At 35.1% G+C, this 23,859-nt stretch overlaps 1 protein-coding gene across 1 annotated transcript; it reads left to right on the plus strand.

Annotated features, from left to right (window-relative positions):
* The first annotated feature begins 18,452 nt into the window (after positions 1-18,452).
* LOC142614540 (uncharacterized) lies at positions 18,453-21,153 on the plus strand. Its single transcript, XM_075787076.1, has 2 exons — positions 18,453-18,508; positions 20,274-21,153. The coding sequence occupies exons 1-2, from the start codon at positions 18,502-18,504 to the stop codon at positions 20,930-20,932; spliced, it is 666 nt and encodes a 221-aa protein (XP_075643191.1). The 5' UTR covers positions 18,453-18,501; the 3' UTR covers positions 20,933-21,153.
* Positions 21,154-23,859: the final 2,706 nt, after the last annotated feature.

Raw genomic sequence — 23,859 nt, forward strand, 5'->3', positions numbered from 1 at the left:
AATATTCCATTTATCGATTCAAGATGTTAATTCCTATCGATATGCATCAACTTGTATGCATTTCCATCGGTTACTTAACAAATCAAGTATGGTCCTTCCAAATTAGGAAATCATTTTTCAAATAAGGGAAGGATAACTTTCCATACCATGTCCCCAAAGGCCAAATCACCCTTCTCATTAATAAATAAGGAATTATAAAAAATAAAATAAAAAACAATTAGAAAAGTTTTTATTAATAATTTTAACTAGAGATATTATATATAAGGACAAATATGAGCAATTATGCATTTTATATAATAATAATCATTCATTTTGTTAGAATCGAGTTCTAAAATTATGTAATAATAACTCATTTAGTTATTACTTCTTATATATATCTTAGAAAATCCAAGTCAACATGGGTCGAAAATCATTTTTGAGAATTCTGGATCTATGAAACTCAATAAATCGAAAGGTATCGAGTCTCATTAATTCTCGATAGATGCAGGTATCGAGCCAGGTGTTGAGTCATCAGTTTTCAACCTTTTCACACTTGTTTCTTGGTGCAGTCTTCATACCTTCAATACTAGCAATTGAAAAGCCTTTTGAGGTACTTCAAAATATTCTTGAATCCACTTAGATCTACTCAAATACATGTAAAAGGCATTTTGTCAGAGAATATGCCCACTACAATAAAAATAGCACCCTAACAATAAACATAAATTTTCTATATATAATCATTAGCATATTTTAACTTTGTAAAGTTGTGATTTACAACTATGTTTTATGTTGGCTTTAATTCCGTGTCAAATTTGATTATAATTCTGTTCAATCATTTCCTTGTATTTTTGTGGGATTTAATGTAAAGGTTGTGTGTGAGAGTTCGGTGAAAAACTTGTGAAGATAAGGATTTCATGACTAGCTTGTTACTAGCTTGCGATTGTTGGCCCGCAAAACAGGCTACGTGAGAAGCACATGCTGGAATTTGAAGTATCTTTGACAAGTTGGATTTTGCGAGTCATTCGCGACTTAGGCCAAGTTGCGAGTGATCCACGAAACTCTCTGCTTGATTATTTTTTAGTGTGCCTTTTCTCATTCCTTTACCAATATTATATAAACCCTTATTACCCACGAAATGTAAGAAGAACAAGGAGTATTCTTAAGAAACTTTTGAGAGAGAAAACCCTAGCCAAATACTTGAGAGTTAGAGATTGTTTACCCATAATCCTCTACATCATTTCTCTAGAGTTTCCATTTACTCCTACATCTCCATGTACACATATTTGAGAGATTTTTAGCTCAAACACTTACCTCACCCATTCTGATTGTTGAGAGAAGTTTTGGTGCTTTTGGGAAGCATTGGAAGGAGCCATTAAGTGGCAGATGCAATTAGGCGGAATTACGAGATTTAGATAACTAAGGAAGACAAGACTCCAAGAAGTCTGTTTGTAGCAAGCGCTTGGAAGGCATAAGTACATTAGGTAGATTAAGCTTGAAGGGTCTTTTTGACATTTGTGCACTCCAACTTATTCACTAGTGGATTGATTTTGGCTAGGAGGGCCACAGAGAGGTTTTTTGCCGAGTACTTCGGTTTCCTCTTCGATAACATATCTTGGTGTTATCTTGTATTTATATCTCTCTTCCCTAATCTTTAAAATTTTCATTTATCGCTTATTTTACTTGTTTATGGCTTAGAGTGGTGTTTCAGTTTATTGCGCTTCATTTACTCTGTTCCGCACTTAGATAAATTAGAGTAAAAGCAATTAAGCCGTAATTTAAAATTGGGGGTCTAAACAAGCATTAGTGTTTTCACACTAATTGAGCTTTCAATTGTATCAGATCGGGTACACTTTTTGGATTTTGTTAACCATGTGTGATCCTAGACCCCATTTAAGATGGATGGATCTCAATCTCTCAATGCACCTCCTTTCTTTGATGGGAGTAACTATGCGTTTTGGAAAGTATGTATGTGTGCTTTTCATTGTGTTGTTGATGAGGCTGTTTGGGACTTTGTTAAGAATGGTTGGGTGAGGCCAACATCACCCAAGGCCGAGTGGGATAAGGCTGCCCTTGCTTTGGTAAATGCCAATAGCAAAACTATAAATGCAATTTTCTATGGTGTTTCTATTGATGGATTTCAAAGGATCTCTTATGTGAAGACCGCTAAACAGGCGTGGACAATCCTCGAGACTACCTATTAGGGAACTAAGAAGGTTAATGACACCAAATTGCAAATGCTCACAACCCGGTTTGAGGAAGTGAAGATGAGTGAAGATGGATCGTTTGACTCATTTTATGGGAGACTCAATGAGATTATCATTGCCAAGCTCAATCTTGGAGAAAAAGATTGAGGATGCCAAAGTCATAAGGAAAGTCTTAAGATCCCTACCTGAAAGCTTCTAAGCTAAAGTCATCGCCATTGAGGAGAGTAAAGACTTAGATGAGATCAAGATCCAAGAGCTTGTCGGTTCTCTTCAAACTTATAAGCTCAGATTGCCTTTTCACAAGTATAGCAAACCACTTGCTCTCAAAACCATAAATGAAAGAACTGGTGATTCCTATGTGGATGATGTTGAGAAAGAGGTGGCTTATCTTGCAAATAACTTTCGCAAATTTCTATAGAAGAAGAAAAATGGGAGGTCTTCTAGCAAAGGAAAATTCTTATCTTCCAAGAATGACAAAAGAGACTTCAAGAGGAAGGATGTAAAAGTGTCATCACCACCCCAAGGGATTGTTTGCTATGAATGCAATAGACATGGGAATTTGAAGAAGGAGTGTCCAAACTATTTGAGAGGAAAGGGTAAGGTGCTAATAACTACCCTTAGTGATTCGGAGAGCTCAAATTCAGATTTGGAAGAAGGATGCAATGGTGATGGAAACTATTCGGCATTTATGGCAATTACCTCGGTTAATTCTAAAGGTGAATTGAGTGAATTAATTGAGGAACTTGGTGTACACTTCGATGTTGAAGAAGATGAAGTTTTGGATGATGAGGAAGTGTACCTCAATGAAGGTGATATGAATCTTCAAGATTTTTATGAATTATTGCTTAAGGATTGTGGCAAGTATGCTAAAGTTGCTAAGAGTGCGGTCAAGAATATGAAGAGAATTGAAGAAGACCACAAATCCACTCTTGCACAACTCAAAGATGCCAAGTGTGAAGTTGAAGACTTGAAAGATGAGTTGCTAAATACTTACTTAAAGATCAAGTTTTTCGAACTTGAAGTGATTCAAGCCAATGTTAAAGTGGAGCACATCACAACCAAGAAGCTTGATAGTGTTCTTTCATCTCAAAAGCCTTTCCCAGATAAAACCGGACTAGGCTACCCTGGTGAAGGAAGTTCGAGTGCAGAATTAAGAAGGGAAATGAAGTTTGTATTGACAAAGGATTTAGAAAAGCCCAAGATTGAGATCCCTATTGTTGAGAAGAAAGACATTAAGCGAAAATCAAAGGCAAAAGGGAGAAGCATTTAGGATTTGCCAAATAAAGCCGGTGAGTCTTGGTGGAATCTAGCATGCAATGAAGAACAGTGTAGTTTTATGACTAGCTTGTGAGAAGCTTGTGAGTAAAGGAACCTACGAAAAGGTTACGTGAGAAACACATGCTAGAAGCTGAAGAGACTAGTGTCAGGCTGCACTTCGCGAGTAGTTCGTGAGACAGGCCATCTCACGAGGTACCCGCGAAACTCTCTGCCTAGAGGATTTTAAGTGTGACTCTTCTACCCTTCACCCATACTATAGATACCCTTATTACCCACAAAAGTAAAGGGGAGGCCATTCAGAAGAAAACCCTAGAAAGGTTTATACAACACACCTATCCTTTAGAGAGAGAGAGAGAGCTACTCATCCTCAATAGAGAAATTCTTGTAATCTCTTTTACTTCCCTCTCCCATTATCATATCTTGAGAGAAGATTTGTACCTAAACACAATCCACATCTATTCAGAGTGTAAAGAGTGTTTTGGAGCTTGGGAAGCATTTGAGATTTGCTAAAAGAAGTCGGTGAGGCTTGGTGGATGCAATCGGGCGATATTTCGGGATACGCATAACTAGTGAAGGCAAGATTCTGAGAAGTCCGTTGGTAGCTGGAGCTTAGAGAGCTCAAATACATTGGGTAGATTAGGCTTGGAGGGTTGCATAGAGCTTTTTCACTAAGTTCTTTAGTTTCCTCTTCGATAACACATCGTCGTGTTATCTTGTGGTTGCATCTTTCTTCCCTTACTCTTTGTGCATTACATTTATTGTTTATTGCTTATGTTCATGCACTAGAGCGGTTCCGGTTTATTGCGCTTTATTTACTCTTGTTCCACACTTAGATAAGTTAGAGTAAAAGCAATTAAGCCATAATTTAAAATTGGAGGTCTAAACAAGCATTAGTGTTTTCACACTAATTGCTTTCAGAGAGTTATGTTGGTTGTACCCCTCCATCTAAGGATCTCACCCAAAGCACCCGTGCAATGTGGGTGAAGAAGGGTACTCGTGCATGATTTATCCACTATATCCATGCATTAATACTTCCCATGTCTTAGGGTCATAGTATCATGCATAATGTCATATGCACTCTTCGTACTTAAATGCTTCCTTCCAAGCATGTTTCTTTTATTTATTTTTTTTTTGTTTAATTGGTTGCTTTGTTGATCTTACTTTTATGCTTTTGTTTTACGTGTGTAAAAATCCAAAAAACACATAAAAGTAAAAAAATTCAAAAAGTTTGATCACTTGTGTTGTGTCATATCACAAGTTGAGTTTGGCCTAGTACCCTCGTATTAATGGCATAGTGTATTTACGAGCTTAGCTTGTTATGTATGCACATTGTAAGTGTGAGTGAAATCTAGAAATCTATGTTTGATTGTTGTAAATAGATCTTCAAACTTGTCATGAATGTCTAGCTAGTAGTCTTGATTGATCTTGATACATGCATGGACTTGATCTTATATATCTCCTCACATTTATTTTTTATGGCAAAAAGCTTTTCAAATGTTAATCTCTTAAAGGAGAAAGAGCTGAAAAAGCCTTACTTCGAAAACCTAGTTTGATTAGGAAAAGGTGGAGTAAAAATGTATTCAAAATGTATGATGCCAAAGCCAAAGACTTGAGTTGTATTGATAAAAAAGTATGAAAAATGGAAGCTCAATGAAAAGCTTTCAATTATTGTAAACACTTTGGTGAGAAGTCATATATGTTCATTTCTACTAGTGAGATAGGTCACTTTGATTTCGTACTATTTGTGTATGACTTGATTGAATTGATCTTTGAAGCTTTATGCTAGACTATAGAATAATTCATATTTAATACCCACACACAACACACAAGTCTAATGTTCAATGAATATCTATTTTATTTTTATGATTGTACGTGTTTAGATGTGTGTATGCTCAATTACTTGATGATTAAACCTAAAAATTTTGTTGAGTATTTTATTTGTTTCTGGAAGTGATTTGTGCCACTTTGGTCTTGAAAGTAGTTCTCAAAATGTCAAATTCTTTTTGTTGAAAAACTTTATGTTTGGCCATTTCACAACTACCTTTGTGAGTGGTCCAAAGTCGCAAAATTCTTAAGAAATTTCAATTTCTTAAAAATTTAGGCAGAGAGTTTCACGGGTCCCTTGCAAGTGGGTCATGACTCAGACTTGACTTTTGAAAATACGACTTGTGCATTTGCATATTTCACAAGTAGGCTTGCAACTGGTTCACGAATCACTGACTCGCGAAATGCCAAAAAGGCAGTTTTAAAGGGCTCAAAAATTAAAAAACTCTTGTCTTTTTGCACTCTGCAACTCCCACCCACAAAAAAAAATAAAAAAATAAATAAAAATAAAAATAAAAATCAATTTTTCTTCAAAACTCAACCACTCTTGCTTGAATTTTGATCCTTGGACTTCTCAAAGGTACTTTCTAACACATTTCCTTTATCTATTCCTTTGATTTCGTAAAACCTAGGGTTGGGGTTTATTTTTGTGCTGGGTTGGGAAAACTTAATTTCTTGCAAAATTTCTCAATTTTGTTGATTGGGCTTAGTCCATTTTGTTTGTTGTTGATTATGTTGGCCCCATGTGACATTTGAATATGTATTTAAGGCATATTTCATCATGTCCATGCATTGTTCATCATATAGGGTTAGTTCGTGCATGCTAAGTGTTTGATGAAATGCTCCTTAGGCATTTTTGCACTTGTTAGGACTCCGATGAGTTCCAAACTTTGGGGATTGCCATGTTTACTTAATTGTAAAATTTTTCCATCATTGCTTGTGTGTTTTACACACTTTTCCCCATATGTACTTGTTCATGCATTGGTCATGCACACTTGATGCATGCTTGATGCACACACTCTATCACAAGTGGCATGTCATGCATATTGTAATGTTCTTTACCTAATTAGATTTCTAGCATTGTTTTCATGTCTTTGTGTCCTATTGTATGCTCTTTTACTTAGTTTAAGAGTCGTTTACTTGTTTTTGAACTAACTTGTATTTAATCAAGTTTATTGCAATTTTTGTGTATGGTTTGTGTTTGTTTCTTTTGTAGATGTCTCCTCGTAAGAAAACCACTGCCAAGAAACCTCTTAAGCGTCAACGATATGAAAAGGATCGCTTCTGAGATAGAGATGCATTTAAGGCCTTCTCAAAGTATTATAAGGATGTAGTCATTATTGTAGAGAGAGACGTGGATTTTTGGGTCTCTTGAGGGCATTTTCATTCTTGATGTGTTCAGAGACCGTACTTGGGCTCCTCTTTTCACATGCTCAATGGATGTGCATCATATCCTAATTTGAGAGTTCTTCTCGAATGCCATTATGGAGGGAGATCACCTCAACTGTTGGGTGAGAGGGAAGGAGACTATCTCAACCATGTCTATCTAGAACTTCCTACAGATTAGACTAGTGATCCAGAGTCTTCTCTTCCTTAGGACAAGAGGACAACATTGGTATTAGCCATAGCTCTGGATCTTGGGGGAGAATGGAAGAAACAGTCCTTACTCACTACCAGCTTCTCTCCTGCTATGAGAACACTAGCTTATATCATGCTCTTCAACCTCTACCTAGTAAGGAATCTGACAACTATCTCTCAACCACGAGCATTATTCCTTCATGACTTGTACCAGAAGAAGGACATAGACATTTGTGCTCATATCTACCATCTCCTTACAAAGTGTGTCAGCAAGAAGAAGTCCCAGATGACCCTACCTTTCTTGGGATTGATCATGTCTATCATGCGACATGAGAGAGTCAAGATTCCCTCTGATTTGCTAGTCATGAAGAGGGAAGACCAAATTTCTACTTAAACAATGACGAGAAGCAAAGCTCATCTTTGTGGCCTTGAAGAGGGAGAAGAGAAAGCAGAAGGTAAGGACACTGCTTATGAGGGTGGCAACGTTGATGAAGAAATTAACAACTTCGCCCTTGGACCTAAAGATATGGAAGCCTTACCTTTTCAGTCTCAAGAGTAGCCACAGGCTCAACCTCAGGTGTCAGCCACATGCTCCCAACCGCCTTGATCTTCTTCTTGATCACCAAGATCACTTGTAGCGATCTTTTGATGAGCACTCGATCTATTCCACATGCCAGTTCACCTATCTTCAAGTGCAAATCACTGCTCTCACCACTCAAATTAGAGATTTGGCGAGCATGGTCTAGCATCTTTGGCCATTCCGGTAAAAAAGGGGGAGTAGTATTTAGTTGAGGGGGAGTACATCTTGAGGGGAAGCAAAATTTTGAGACATTTTTACTACTTTTATAATTTATTTACTTTAATATGTTCATATACATTGCTTTATTTTAAAGCATTTAATACTTTAGTTTAAAACTCAATTTATCTTTAATACTATGTGTTTCTTGATGTTGTAGTTATCTATTGCTTCTTGCTATAGTTTCTTTAATGCATCATGTGCTTGTTGGACATGCAATTAATTTTTGCACTGCTCTTAATTGCTTACGTGTCTAGATGATCATTTACTCGTTAAATGTTCATTGTGGTCATTTCTTAATAATTATTCATTTTTGATCAAGTTATGCTATAAGTTCATATATCTTTTGTTTTTACTTGATTGCATTTTACTTTCTCTTTATACATGCCTTGTATTCTATTTGTCTCGTATTTAATGAAGCTATTGGTTATGTGCAAGTGTTTCAGGATATAGGCATGTATGGTTCAAGTGCTTCATAGGTTTTAAATTTAGGTGTGAGTGAGTTTTGGCTCTATTCCCATACTCACATTTTAATTCTAGAGTCAGTTTGGGAGTTTTGTCACAAAATATCTAAAGGGGGAGATTGTAAAGTTGTGATTTATAACTATGTTTTATGTTGGCTTTAATTTCGTGTCATATTTGGTTGTAATTCTGTTCAATTATGTCCCTGTATTTTTGTGGGATTTAATGCAAGGGTTGCGTGTGAGAGTTTGGTGAAGAACTTGTGAAGATGAGGATTTCGTGACTAGCTTGCGATTGGCTCGCAACTGCTTACCTACAAAACAGGCCATGTGAGAAGCACATGCTGGAATTTGAAGGGTCTTTGACAAGTTGGATTTTACGAGTTATTCGTGACTTAGGCTAAGTCGCGAGTGACCCATGAAACTCTTTGCCTGATTACTTTTGAGTGTGCCTTTTCTCCTTCCTTTACCAACACTATATAAACCCTTACTACCCATGAAATTGTAAGAAGAACAAGGAGCCTTTTCAAGAAACTATTGAGAGAGAAACCCTAGCCAAACACTTGAGAGTTAGAGATTGGCTAGCCAAACAATCCTTTACATCATATCTCTAAAGTTTCCATTACTCCTACCTCTCTATCTACACATCCTTGAAAGGTTATTAGCCTAAATACTTACCTCACCCATTCTAAGTGTTGAGAGAAGTTTTGGTGCCTATAGGAAGCATTGGAAGAAGCCATTGAGTGGAAGATGCAATTTGGTAGAATTGAGGGATTTAGGTAACTAGTGAAGACAAGACACCAAGAAGTCCATTGGGCTCAAGTACATTGGGTAGATTAGGCTAGGAGGGTCTTTTTGATATTTGTGTACTCCAACTTATTTACAGGTGGATCGATTTCAACTTGGAGGGCTGCAGAGAGGTTTTTTGCTGAGTACTTTGGTTTCCTCTTCGATAACATGTCTCTATGTTATCTTGTGTTTTCATCTTTCTTCCCTACTCTTTAAACTTTACATTTATCACTTATTGTACTTGCTTATGCATAAGAGTAGTGTTTCGGTTTATTGCACATCTTTTACTCTTGTTTTGCATTTAGTTAAGTTAGAGTAACAGCAACTAAGCCATAATTTAAAATCGGGAGTTTGAATAGCATTAGTGTTTTTACACTAAATAAGCTTTCAATTAGTATCAGAGTAGGTACATTTTTTGGATTTTGCTATCCTTGTGTGATCCTAGTGTCAGACACCGCACCCTCGGCCCCCTTTTTAGGTGTTAGGCCAAAAACACGTGAATGGGTGGAGTTGTGTTATTGCCTCTGAAAATGAAGGTTCGACTGGTTATATTTTTCCCTTTAGATTAAGGGTTTTGCAATGGAGTCACCACTTATTTAATTATTGGAATAAATAAGAAAACCAAAATTGAAAAATTCCTCATTTTATCGATTTGCAATTGAATTTACATTGATCATAAGAAATTACATAGCTTTAGTCATAGATGCAATCTAAGATAAAGTACATGGTTTTGTTTCTTAGTTACAATCTAGAAATTGAAAATTACATGGATAAGCATTTGATCTACTAACCCTTGATCTAAGCTCGGAGGCTAAGTTACAAGGTGGAAAGGTGTTAGGCACCCACATTGCTCAGTAAAACCGGTCTTCTAGATTATGATGGCCAATAATCATATCATATCATCCAATATGTTATCAATAAATTTGCATGTTGAATTTAATGTGTGTGCATGTGATAAACCCTAATTCAATTTATTAAGCATTTCATTTGGATCGAAAAATAAATTTTAGTGAATGTGTGTGGATGGTGATATTATAGATTCCAGGATTTGAGAGAATTATTTAACAAACATCTTTTTCATGTTTTTTGATGTGGATTTAAGAGCAAAACTAGTGTTATGCATGAACATGTGATGAACAACCAAGAACATGTAAAGAGCACATAAGAACATTTAAGAGCATTCAAACATATTCAAGGAAATTTAAATAATTGCAATCATGCTTTAATCTTAAATTCTCATCATGGCAACATAAAAAACAAGTTAGGGAAAGGGATAATTCCTTCATGCAAGATACATACGGTAGAATAAGAGACTCTTGGGGGAGGTCCTAAGGGTGGAGGAAAAGAAGAGTTAGGAGAGGTAGAGTTAGTCTCACTCAATACCTTGAGTCGCAGGAAGACCAAGATATGACAAGACTACTCTACTTCACTAGAACTCAAGAGAGGAGATGAGATGGGGTTTTTTTTTGTGTCCTGGAATAGAGGAGAAGGGAGTTTATATAGTAGTAGTAGAGAAAATATGAACGGGAGGTTATTTAATGAGGGTTAACAAAGAATCATGAACCTAGACCTTATTTTAGCATTTAGGGAAATCTAGTGCATTAAATGTAGAGATTGGTGCGAGTAAGGAGCAAGTATAATTCGGTTTTCCTATAGCTACTATTACAACCTGTAGAGCCAAATTCAAAAAATCATATCTTACTCGAATCTAATCGGAATTGTCTCGTTTTGGTACTAAAATTGAAGCCCCGGATGTCTAGTTTCTGAAACAATTAACCTCATTTACAAATTCAAAATATTCTGAGAGATATCAGCGAAATGGTGAGCAGAGGTCATTTTATAGAAAAATAATTTCAGCACAATTAACATTAATAGGTCACAAATTAGTTTCCAATTAACATTAATAGGTTCCAATCACTCCCATTTCAAACTTAATTAGTTCTAAATTTATTCTAATTAAAAGATAATTGTACAAATTACTCATTGAATAATTAATGTTTGACTATCTTTTTAATTAAGTATGTACAACATTACCATAAAATGTTGTCCTAGCCAATAAAATTATGACATGTCATTAATCTCAAATTGATTATAATTATAACCAATTGGAATGAATTGTTCATAATCACATATAGTCGAACTCAATCACATATAGTCAGACTCAATCTCTTGATAGTGCATCTCGGCCATTAAAACTTGATTTGATGATAACTTTCAATCTAATGGTCTGATTAGGGCTTATGACTAGTTGATTTAATTGTTACAACATCAAGATCATTTTGATGAAATGAAATTAAGGATCTAATAGCCAAAATTAAGATCCTATTTATAAGGTGAAATTACCCTTTTATCCTTCACGCGAGGTTAAATGCGGGTTGTAAAATGGGGTGTTAACACCTAGACCCTATTTGAGATGGATAGATCTTAATCCCTCAATGCACCTCCTTTCTTTGATAGGAGTAACTATGCGTTTTAGGAAGTATGTATGCGTGCTTTTCTATGTGCTATTGATGAGACTGTTTGGGATTTTGTTGAGAATGGTTGGGTGAGACCAACAACACCTAAGGCCAAGTGGGACAAGGTTGCCCTTGCTTTGGCAAATGCCAATATCCAAGCTATTAATGCAATTTTTTGCGGTGTTTCAACTGATGAATTTTACAAGATCTCTAATGTGAAGACTGCTAAAGAGGCATGGAAAATTCTTGAGACTACCTATGAGCAAACCAAGAAGGTCAAGGACAACAAATTACAAATGCTCACTACCTGGTTTGAGGAAGTGTATATGAGTGAAGATGAGTCATTTGACTCATTCTATGGTAGACTCAATGAGATTGTCATTGCCAAGCTCAATCTTGGAGAAAAGATGGAGGATGCCAAAGTTGTAAGGAAAGTCTTAAGATCCTTGCTCGAAAACTTCCAAGCCAAAGTCATCGCCATTGAGGAGAGTAAGGACTTGTGTGAGATTAGGATCTAAGAGCTTGTTGGTTCTATTCAAACTTATGAGCTCGGATTGCCCTCTCACAAGTCTAGCAAATCACTTGCTCTCAAACTTATAAATAAGAGAACTAGTGATTCCTCAGATGAGGATGATGTTGAGAAAGAGGTGGCTTATCTTGCAAAGAACTTCTGCAAATTTCTAAAGATGAAGAACAATGGGAAGTGTGGGCGCAAGGGAAAGGTTGGGTAAATCAGAGTCGCCACCTAGTTATATGGTCTAGGAACCATGAATATAGCGTCCTTGCAAGGAAGGACCTTTAATCTTACTACTAGAGTTTGGGTTTGGAGTTAGGTACGCTCTTTGGAAGGTGTTAGGCATCCAAGATCATCCAACCTTAAGGTTGGCCTCCCATCATTGTGTTCTATGTCTTGACCCCATTAAAAACTATCTAAATACTTGTATTCTAGACCTACACACATACTAACAGGCATCTAACAAACAACATGGCATCTTTAACCCTAAGCAAACATACTTATCCATTTGCCCAAACAAAAGAGAGCTAAACAAAAGAAACCATAATCATACATCTAACATATGAAAAACCCTATCTAAAACAAAACGTGGCAGCAAGCATATCATCAAACACAACATATCAAACACAAAAAGTTAACATGTTAGAAAACCCTAACCATACGTCTAAGAAAACCTAACATAAATGCATGAGCATTGCTAATGCATGACTTACCCTTTTACTTACCTCTCAGCAGCACAACAATTATGGCATCAATGCATGAACATATGAATAAATGGCATTAAAATCAAGACACTCTAGACTAAACTCCAATCTAGACATGTGATAATAAACAAGCATGTTAAAAAGGTGAGCAAGCATTTAATGTGGCTTAAAGACATGTGAAAAGGAGGCTATGCAGACAATCAAGTGAAGATAGAATAAAAAAAAACAAAAATTAGGGTTTTCTAGGTAACAACATCATGCATGCTAGAACAGGTCTGCGTACGCATTAGTGTAGCTTGAGTGCGTAGGCTAGATTATACGTGCACAGATGCTTACCCCGAAACCCTAATCAACACAGAAACAGAGCAAAAACTTAAAACGTAAAATCTAGCACCCTATCATGCTTAAAGATATAAAGAAAACCTAAAAATAACCTAGACAAACATAAGAAAACATAAACTAAACAAAAGAAGCATATTAAAACAAAGATTAAGGAAGAAAAGAGAAAAAAGGTTTTTAAAGCTTACCTTAATGCAAAATCTCCTAGGCTTAATTTTTAACCGTTCCTCTTAGTTAAATCTATCACAATTCAAAGAAAGAGCGATTAGTAATCTTAAACTCAAGAAGATTTGGGCCATAAAAGGTCTCAATCAAATAAAAAAAGACTTGAGGGTGTTTTGTGAAAAACTCCCTTTTGATTCACCATTTTCTATGAATCTTAAGTTTTTACTGTGGGATTTTTGTGTGTTTTGAAAATGTACTGTGTAAGGCCTTTTATAGTTGAAAAAATGGGGTTTGGAACGGCTCCCAAACGATGTGGGATTTGTTCCAAACCTCAGCCATTATTGCAAAAAACTTGCATTTCATATGCTTTTGAAACCCGAGCTATGTACATAAGAATGTGCTTGCATACACATGCTTTAGCTCACGTACGCAAGCCATGACCCACATATGCAAGCGAATGACTAATTTGATCATTTTATTTCCAAAAATATATTTTTGTTCATTTCAAAAGGTTATATTTTCCATTTTAATACTCCTCAAGTCAATTTAATATCTGATTGGGCTCTAAACTGGCCTTGGGCCTTAGAGTTCGAGCATCATTGGGGAACGAGGGTCCGAGTCGTAAGGGGTACAAAATGTAGTGCCTATAGGAAGTCATTTGGCATAGGAAAATTCTTATCCTTCAAGAATGACAAGAAAGACTTCAATAAGAAGGATGTAAAAGAGTCATCACCACCCTAAGGGATTGTTTGCTATGAATGCAATGGACACGGACATTTGAAGGAGTGTCCAAACTATTTGAGAGGAAAGGGTAAGGTGCTAACAACTACCCTTAATGATTTGGAGAGCTCAAATTCAGATTGTGAAGAAGGATGTGATGGTGATGGTAACTACTTTGCATTTATGGCAATTACCTCGGTTGATTCCAAAGATGAATTGAGTGAATTGGTTGAGGAAGTCAGTGTACACTCCGATGTTGAAGAAGATGAAGTTTTGGATGATGAGGAAATGTACCTTAATGAAGGTGATAAGAAACTTCAAGATTTTTATGAAGCATTGCTTGAGGATTGTAGCAAAAATGCTAAAGTTACTAAGATTGTAGTCAAGAAAATGAAGAGAATTGAAGAAGACCATAAATCCACTCTTGCACAACTCAAGGATGCCAAATGTGACGTTGAAGACTTGAAAGAAGAGCTGCTGAATGCTTACTCAAAGATCAATTTTCTCGAACTTGAAGTGATTCAAGCTTATGCTAAAGTAGAGCGCATCAAAACCAAGAAGCTTGATAATGTTCTTTTGTCTCAAAAGCCTTTCTCAGACAAAACCGGACTAGACTACATCGGTGAAGGAAGTTCGAGTGCGGAACCAAGAAAGGAGATGAAGTTCATACCGCAAAGGATGTAGAAAAGCCCAAGATTGAGATCTCTATCATCGAGAAGAAGGACATTGAGCCAAAATTAAAGGCAAAAGGAAAGTCACTACCTAAGAGTCAAATGTGACTTCAAGTGAAGCATTTTTGTCACCATTGTGGCATTCGAGGGCACACAAGACCAAATTGCTTCAAGCTTCACACTCTCAAAAGGGCTAATTCTCTGCATGCTCAAGGAAATGAAAGAAAAATGCCAAAAGGAAAGCAAGCTAAAGGAGAAAATGATGGTCAACTTATTGGAGTTGTCATGGAAATGCTTAAGAACATCTCATCATGCCTAGCTAGCTTCACCTCAAGGTTTGAGAGTTATGTTAGTCGTACCCCTCTGTATAAGGATCTCACCCAAAGCACCCATACGGTGGGAGTGAAAAAGGGTACTTAAGCATAATTCATCCACTATGCCCATGCATTAATACTTCCAATGTCTTAGGGTTATAGTATCATGCATTATGCCATATGCATTCTTCTTACCTCAATGCTTCTTCTCTAGCATGTTTCTTTTAATTTTTTTTTTGTTTAATAGGTTGTTTTGTTTGTTGATATTACTTTATTGCTTTTGTTTTGAGTGAGTAAAAATCCAAAAAATCATAACAAGTAAAAAATCTCAAAAAGTTTGATTGCTTGTGTTGTGTCATATCACATGTGAATTTGGCCTAGTACCTTCGTACTAATGGCGTAGTATATGTACGAATTTATCTTGTTATGTATGCACATGTTAGGTGTGAATGAAATCTAGAAATTTATGTTTGATTGTTGTAAATAGATCTTCAAGCTTGTCATGAATCTCTAGCCAATAGTCTTGATTGATCTTGATACATGCGTAGACTTGATCCTATATATCTCCTCAAATTTACTTTTATGTCAAAAAACTCTTCAATCGCCCATATCTAAAAGGAGAAAAAGCTGGAAAAAAAAAAAAGGCCTTCGAAAGCTATTTGGACTAGGAAAAGGTGGAGTAACCCTAGCCAAACACTTGAGAGTTAGAGATTGGCTAGCCAAACCCTAGTCAAACAATTCTCTACATCATTTCTCTAAAGTTTCCATTACTCCTACCTCTCCATCTACACATCCTTGAGAGATTCTTAGCCCAATTACTTCATCCATTCTGAGTGTTGAGAGAAGTTTTGGTGCCTATAGGAAGCATTGGAAGAAGCCATTGAGTGGCAGATGCAGTCAAGCGGAATTGCGAAATCCGAATAACTAGCGAAGACAAGACTCTGAGAAGTCCATTGGTAGTTGAAGCTTGGAGGGCTCAAGTACATTGGGTAGATTAGGCTTGGAGGGTCTTTTTGATGTTCATGTACTCCAACTTATTCACTAGTGGATCGATTTCGGCTTGGAGGGTGGTGGAGAGGTTTTTCGTTGAGTACTTCAGTTTCCTCTTCTATAACACGTTTTAGTGTTATCTTGTGTTTACATCTCTTTTCCCTACTCTTCAAGCTTTACATTTATTGCGCATCTTTTACTCTATAAGAGTAGTGTTTTGGTTTATTGCGCATCTTTTACTCTTGTTCCGCATTAAGTTAAGTTAGAGTAAAAGCAACTAAGCCGTAATTTAAAATTGAGAGTCTAAACAAGTATCAGTGTTTCTACACTAATTGAGCTTTCAATGTAAAAACGCAATTAGAAACTATCTATAGATTCAACATTACTTGAAAAAGGAATATTGCGTTTTTATCAAAAGAAGTTTGAAAGAAAATAAAGATTGAAAAACCAGTTGTATGTTACTTTCGATATCTTTAATTTATATAGAAGGCCCACAACATTTAGGTTTCCTTCTTCTTATTTATTTATTTTTTTTAACAAATGGGCTCCCTTAAAGTTAAGAAGAACTTTTGACAAGTCATTAAAAATAATTTCTTATTAGAAGGGAGGACAAATCTATATGTATAGAGAAATACTATATCCACAATATTTTTCACAACAAATTCTATATTGCAAGTTTATTAATGGTGGGTAAAACGAGTGATGTTAGTGGTGTGTCTAGATTAAAATAAGTGTTAGTTTGTCATCTAAAATTTATTGTAGAACTATTGTGCACCTAAGATATATATATATATATATATATATATATATATTTATATATGATAACATAAAAGCATTTGAATTTGTTAATCTATCAACTTTAAAAATGCTCTGCCTTATCATAATTTTTGTTTGTGAACCCCAAAAGAAAATAACATCCTTTGATTCTTCTCTTATCTCCAATTAAAATAGGCATTGATCCTTCTTTTATCTTGCATACGGATCCCTTCTTTATTCTTTCCTTCCAACAAATCACTCGTACGGTTGTGTGTGTGAAGTTTCTTGATGTGTGAAGTGCTATGATACTATTGAAGTCCCATCAACCCTTCAACTTCAACGAGGCTTTGTCCTTGTTAGAGATATGTTAAGCCCAATAGCCTGGGCCAAGCCCAATCCTGCTTGATATGCAAGCTAAAAACGCTACTTGTTATACAAGTCAATTAACCATAACTAATGTGTGTTTAATCTAGGATTTAACCTCCTTTAAATACCCTAATGTTAGGACATATGTGATTGGATGTTAGGAACATATATCAACATTTTATGTATTCGTTAATCTTTTGACAAAACGCACTTTACTTGTATTTGAATAGATCTAGGATGTGTTTAATACTTCAAGAAACAAGGTTTCAAGTTCAAGTGTTAACGCCATACAAGTCTGTCCAAGAATCAAGTGAGAAAGTGGTGGATTTTAAAACTCAACAGCTAGTATCTATCGAGGTTTAAAAGCTGCTGAAGCCTGTGACTTGATAGCTATTTTGATAGATGGCTATCTATCGAGGTTTATGAAACTTAGTTTTTCATGACTGTTTTTCATCCAATCCGTGAGTATGTGTTTGGACTTTCTTTTCTCACAACCCTAAACATATATAAGGGTTATTTTAAGGACCGTATCAGGTTGCATAGTTAAGAGCACAATTGCACAAGAGCATAATTTTTTAGGTGTGACTGGAAACCTAGTTTGCCTTATCTTGAAGAAGTTGCTGTGTTTGTACACCGTAAGGTTTTGTGACTAAGCAACTTCAAGATCTTCATCGGTTGATGAACAGAAGAATATTGCAGCCAACATTCTTCTCAAGATAGTGATAAAGTCGCGTACTGGGATCCGTGTATCTTTTAGGTTAGTCATGTACTACAAGCCGTGTAATACAAGGAGATATTGTCACTACAGAACAAGTCCAATTAGGTATTAGGGTAAGGGTTTAACTGTAGGTTGGTATAAGATATTGAGATTCTTGTAACCGCTTGTTTTGATAATAGTAGATTCTTAAGAATGGTGACCTTAAAATTACTTGGTGGGGTTTTTGCCGTGTAGGTTTTCCCCATTCTTAAACAAATCACCATGTCATTTAATTTCCGCTGCATATTTAAATATTTGGTTATTTGTTTGTGCTGTCATGCTCATCGCATGTAATTGAACCTAATTAATTCACTTAGTTAATTAATTGGTTAATTCATCACAAGAGGTCGATATATTTTTTGGCCTATCACCTAGGATTAGGCATGCAAGTGATGAATACTAATTTACAATCAACTCTATGCTGGGTTTATAGATATGTAGATGCTAAAGGTCTAAATTTAGCTCTAGACGAGCTTTACACTAAATTGGGTCACTTGAGCCAATACACAATAACCACAATAATAGTATTTTTATTTTTAATAATCTTATCATAGTGAAGGAAAATACCTTCCTTCGATTCTTCTCTTCTCTCCAAACAATATAGGCATCAATCGTTCTTGTCTCTTGCATCCCCATTCCCTAATTATTCTTTCCTTAATTATTCTTTCCTTTCAACAAATCGCACGTACGGGTTCGATGATGCTTGAAGTCCTATTGTACGGTCGTGGAGCAACATGACCCTTGATTTCTCTCTATAAATAATGTAAATTATCATTTTTTCTATCCAAGAAGAAGGCATTTCAAGAAACTAATTCCTAAGACAGGTCTGACAATAGCAACATGGCCGGTATGTTTTCTCATCCTGTTGTTTTCTTTCTTATTTTGTTTCATTTTCAATATTTTTAAAACTACGTCGCTATTGTCATTTTTTATTGCCCACTTTGAAAATCTTTGATGGCATTTGCTTAAAATGTATGAAGAGGATTCTTAAAAAAGGGGGGAAAAGAAAAACAAAAGAGTGTATGAAGGGAACTTCAAATTTCCGAAATTGAGGTCTTGACCCACAAAGATAAGAAAAGAAAAGAAAAAAAAAGCAAAAAAAAGAAAAAGAAAAAGGAGTGAGCGATATTAAAATTTTTTTATTTTTATACATAAATATTTTAATATCCGGAGTTGTTTTAATTTCTCAATTGCTCTTTCAAAAGATTAAAGTATTAAAATAACGGTGATTTCTTGAATACTTCGAGCTAAAGTGGGCATATAGAATGGAAAAGTATCATCATATTATTCAGACGGAAATTATAGGGTATTTTTTTTCCTGTATTTGTTTTTGTCTCAGTCTCTTCCCATCTATATTACAGATTATTGTTTACTACCATTTGGGAAATTAATGGAAGGCTTGCCACAGCCATACAAGAACATAAACATTTGACAAAATTACAAATGATATCTTTTCAGTTTGTTGAGTTGTCAAATTTTGCTCATAAACATTTAGTCCCTAGTTCACAATTGTTACTAACGTTGATCCTTCTGTCCAGCTCCATTTTGCCATTAAAAGAGGTAGTTTTGACTTCTTTTTTTCCCAATTTTTTATACAAGAAATTTTATTTACATTTTTTTAATTTAAAAAATACAAGAAATTTTCTAAATATCTCTCTCTCTCTCTGTAAGTTTCTTTTTGTAATTTTATTTCAACAGAAAAATCCACCTCCCCAAGCTTCCAGAAACCTCCACCACATGTACCAAACCTGACTCATTGATAAGAGGTCGACCACTAATTTTACACCCATGTTTACAACTATCCTATATAGCAGTCTATATAGCGGTCTGTGACTGACTTGTTTGTCAATTTTATCTAAATCCACCATTTTTTTTTTCACTACTAACACTCATTCACATCAGATGTAAAAATAAGTGCGAAATAGTTGTGATCTTAAAGTATTTCCTTTAATTGATACAACTATGGGTTTTGCTTATTTTCATTCGTTGGATTCAGCTCATTGTATTTGGGGAAGTATCCTTTAAACACGAGTGTTAATTTTATATACCAAGTCTCAAGAACTCCGGGGTGGATATTTATGTCCTTGCCGTAGTTACCAGCCTAATAAATAAAAACTTAAGTTGTTTGGTGATAAATTTTAACATTTAACTATATTTATTATAGTTTGACTTAGTTCTTATTGGATTACTTCATACCAGTATACGTTTGGGAATTTTGAAACAAAAAATAGTTTTTTACTTTTTGACTTTTTTTTTTCCAAATATTCTAGCTTTTAGTTTTTTTTTTTTTTTTAATAAACTACTTCAACTTTAAGTTTTTTGTAACACATTTAACATAAATATTACCAAAATAATAAACTATGTACAAATAAACTACCGTAAATAAGAAATTCCCAAACTAACGCTCTTTTTTGTAATTCGATTCTTGGTGGAAGAGTTATTTACTTATATGGCATTTACTAATGAAGTTACAGCCATGTCCGAGGTGGTTTATTCTTTATGCCTTCTTTTCTGAGGTAGTTAGGGGATGTTTGGTGAATTATCTTTCATTGATCTTTCTGTTGTCCCCTGTATATTGAATTTCATGCTTTGATCTTCTTACACTTTTGCAGACAATTCCGATGATGTTAAGGTTTTTTATAAGCTCTTAGAGAATATCTCTAAATCTCTTGAGGAAATGCAAACAGTATTCAAGTCTGCCTCTTCCTCTTCTAATGCCACAACAGAGTCCCTTGCAGTGATTAAACGTTTCTTCAATACGTCGATTGATGCTGCTCTTTTGGATGATGCTTTCTTATACCAGTTCAAAAATGCTGCTGAAAGCTTGGTTGACAATACCAGTATCCTTGGACAGGACAAGAATGAACGTTTAAAGAACTTCAATAATCAGATCAATAGTAAAGTTGATAATTTAAAGGCTGCAGCTGAAAAAGAAAAAAGGAGAGCTGCACTTGAAAAAACACGAAATGAACATGTTGGAACTCTAGAGAGTTACAGGAGTGCATTTCAACCCTGTCGAGATGAGATGCAAAAGATGGTTACCAACCATGAAGCACTGAAGAAAGGGCTTCGAGATTATGAAAAGCTGATGATTGAGCAGATGCCCCCTTGCAAAAATGTGTATTCTCAACAACAAAGTAGCATTGAGTCAGAGATAAGTGCTTTTCAAAGGAATGAACAGCTTTTACAACAAGAAAGCCAAGAAATTGACAAACTTCGTAAAGAACCTTCAATTGATTGGACTGGTCTGATTGCTGCATTTTATAATTAACTTTTCACGCTTTGATTTCAGCTCATCACTCTTATTACTATTTTCTTAATTACTGTTGAAAGACCTCTACTACTATTATTCTTAAAATATTAGCTGGCTTGTATAATAAGTTTTACTACCAAGGATCTCTTATGTTGTGGATCCATTTTATTCATACTTGGCTTGTAATGTTTCATATATACTCCATTTATCGATTTAAGATGTTAATTCCTATCGATATACATCAACCTGTATGCATATCCATTATATACTTCACAAATCAAGTATGGTCCTTCCAAATTAGGAGATCAGTTTTCAAAATAAGGGTTTTCAGTACCATGTGGAAGGATTACTTTCCATACCCAGTCCCCAGTTTTTTTAAAGAAGAAATGCATCAATTTCATTAAATCAAAGAGGCCAAATCGGCCTGAACAATATGAAGAATATCTAGTGGCACATCTTCCACCCAAACAAGTAAATTGAGTGATGTGATTGTTCTTCTTACAAGAGAATGTGCTATTGTGTTCTCTTGACGGTGAACATGGGAAAAATTAATATAAGAAAAATGAGAAACTTGAAGTTTTACATTGTGAATTAAATGCCCATGCAAAGTAAATGATGGTTTAGAGCTTCTCTTTAAAAATAATATTTGAGCCACCCTTAACAATTGCTTCTCTGATACCCACTTCTAAAGTGAACTTAACAGCTCTTCTTGCTGCCATTGCTTCAACTTGTGTTACTGTACCAGGAGGAGGGATTTGCTAAGTTAGGGAAGCAATTACCAAGCCCTTAGAGTTTCAAATTACTACCCCTATCCCTATAGAATTTAAGATTTAAGGTTATGACTTCGGCCTCATCTAAATTAATTATCCAACTCAACCATCATAGCACTTTTAAGTTCCATATGACCTAAGTGTTAGGAAATTGTCTCAAAATCCAATTATGACTTAAGTTGCATTTGGTTGGAGTGATTATTGGAGGGATGGAAAATGGGGGAGAGAAAATGGTATATTTGGTCGTTTGGTTGAGCGGGAAAAGAGGTGAGATTTTGGTGGGGTCAAGAGCCCAAAAATCAAATTTCCCATTTAATGAGAAAATTAAAGAAATTTTGTTCTCTTTTGCTTCAGTCTTTACAATTATATTTTTATCCTCACTTACAATGTTCAACACTTCAACTGCTATATCTGTCCTTTGATTTGTTTTGTTTTCTTCTGTCCTTCTTATCGTCTTTTGCTGGATTTTTTTTTTTTTTTTTTTAACGTTACATTTCTATCATCATACAATAACATTCACTGCTTGTATATTCATGTTTTGTGCTATTCCTTTTCAATTAGCAAAGGTCCATGATTTTTTCCCCCAACATGGAAGCATTTACTGTACGATTCCATTTAATTATTATTTAACAAAATATAATAAATTTAATTACAAAGAAAAAAAGTAAAATAATATGTGTAATTTGTTAAATTTTTTAAGATGTCATTTTATTAATTTTAATTGATAATAAATAATATTTAATAAGTATAAATAAATTATTTCCTATATATTATGTAGCAAGGATATAAAAAGTACATTTATATAAACTACGTCGTTCATTCTCTCATTTTTCTCCTCAAGCAAAAACACTAGTTTTCATCACTCCACTTTTCCATCCCCCAACCAACTGGACTCTTAGTGGAAATCAAGGAGAATTTGTAGGGTTATGATTAATGTTGCAAAGTTAAAAAATAAAAAAAATAAAAGAAAAGAAAAAGGTGTTGCTGTAGTGTGAGCATAGTGAGAATAACAATTGTGTGTATGAACGCAATGAAAAGCAAGAGGTTTTAAATAAAAGTTTTAGTTGATTTTCTTAATTCACACAATACTAGGTTGGGACCCAACAAATAGTATTAGAACTTATATTCCCCTAGGTGCCCCACTATTTGAGCAAACCTCTCATTCGTGGCTATTTTACAGTAACCATCCTTCCTTTCGCTCCTGGTAACTCCCTTGTTTGACGAGTGAACTCTAAAATGACAAGAGATGTGCTTATAAGACTTGAGGTGTTATTGTCTTAGAGAATGATAGCTTGAATGAATATGTGTCCCCATTTATTTTTAAGTTTTAGATCCGAGATCTTAGTTAACTCTTCTCGCTTACATTTTGACTCGTGGGCTATACTCACCTTGTGTACCACCAATGCCTCAAGCTCAATTTCTTTCAAAACAGGGTTTTGAATAAAATTTATACTTGAAACTAACGTGAATCACCACATGATTTACATACTTAAAATTCATGCCCCATTTATAAAATAGGCCCACCATATCTTAGCATTTTTTTTTCTTTTAAAAAAAATTATTTGTGTATATGTTTAAAATGAACCATGGCATTTAGAGCCCTATAGACGCATCATGAATATATGTTAGGGTCATATTTTCTATGTATTGACTTATCCTTTGACAAAGTGCACTTTACTTGTAATTGGGTAGATCTAAGTTGGGTTTAACGTATCAATAGGTATGCGACGTTTACTTTACAAGTGGTATCATTGAAGACATGAAGATTGAACCAAGAAATAAGCGAAAAAAAAAAAAGCTAATTCAGTGAAGCTCTCTATCGAGACTTAATAGAGGATTCTCAACACAAGCTTGACACCTCTCAATCTATCGAGCTCTGCAATTTTAGAATTCTCAGATCCGAATTTCGGTCTACAATGACTTGGATTGCTGGTGTTTCTTTCACTAAACCTCTAGACCTTATAAAAGTTTTATTTTAAAGTCATCAAAGATAGAGAGACTCAATCAGAGAACTCATACACTCTGTGAGAAGCTACTATGTTTTTGTGTGCTTAGGGTTTTGTAACCAAATGCTTTTAAATCTTCAACGTGATTTGAAGTGAAAAACTTTGCATCCAACAACAATTAATCAGTTGTTGGGAACCGTGAAAAAGAAGAAGTCTCTACAAGATCAAG

This window comes from Castanea sativa, chromosome 11 (assembly GCF_040712315.1).
Source record: "Castanea sativa cultivar Marrone di Chiusa Pesio chromosome 11, ASM4071231v1".
NCBI lineage: Eukaryota > Viridiplantae > Streptophyta > Magnoliopsida > Fagales > Fagaceae > Castanea > Castanea sativa.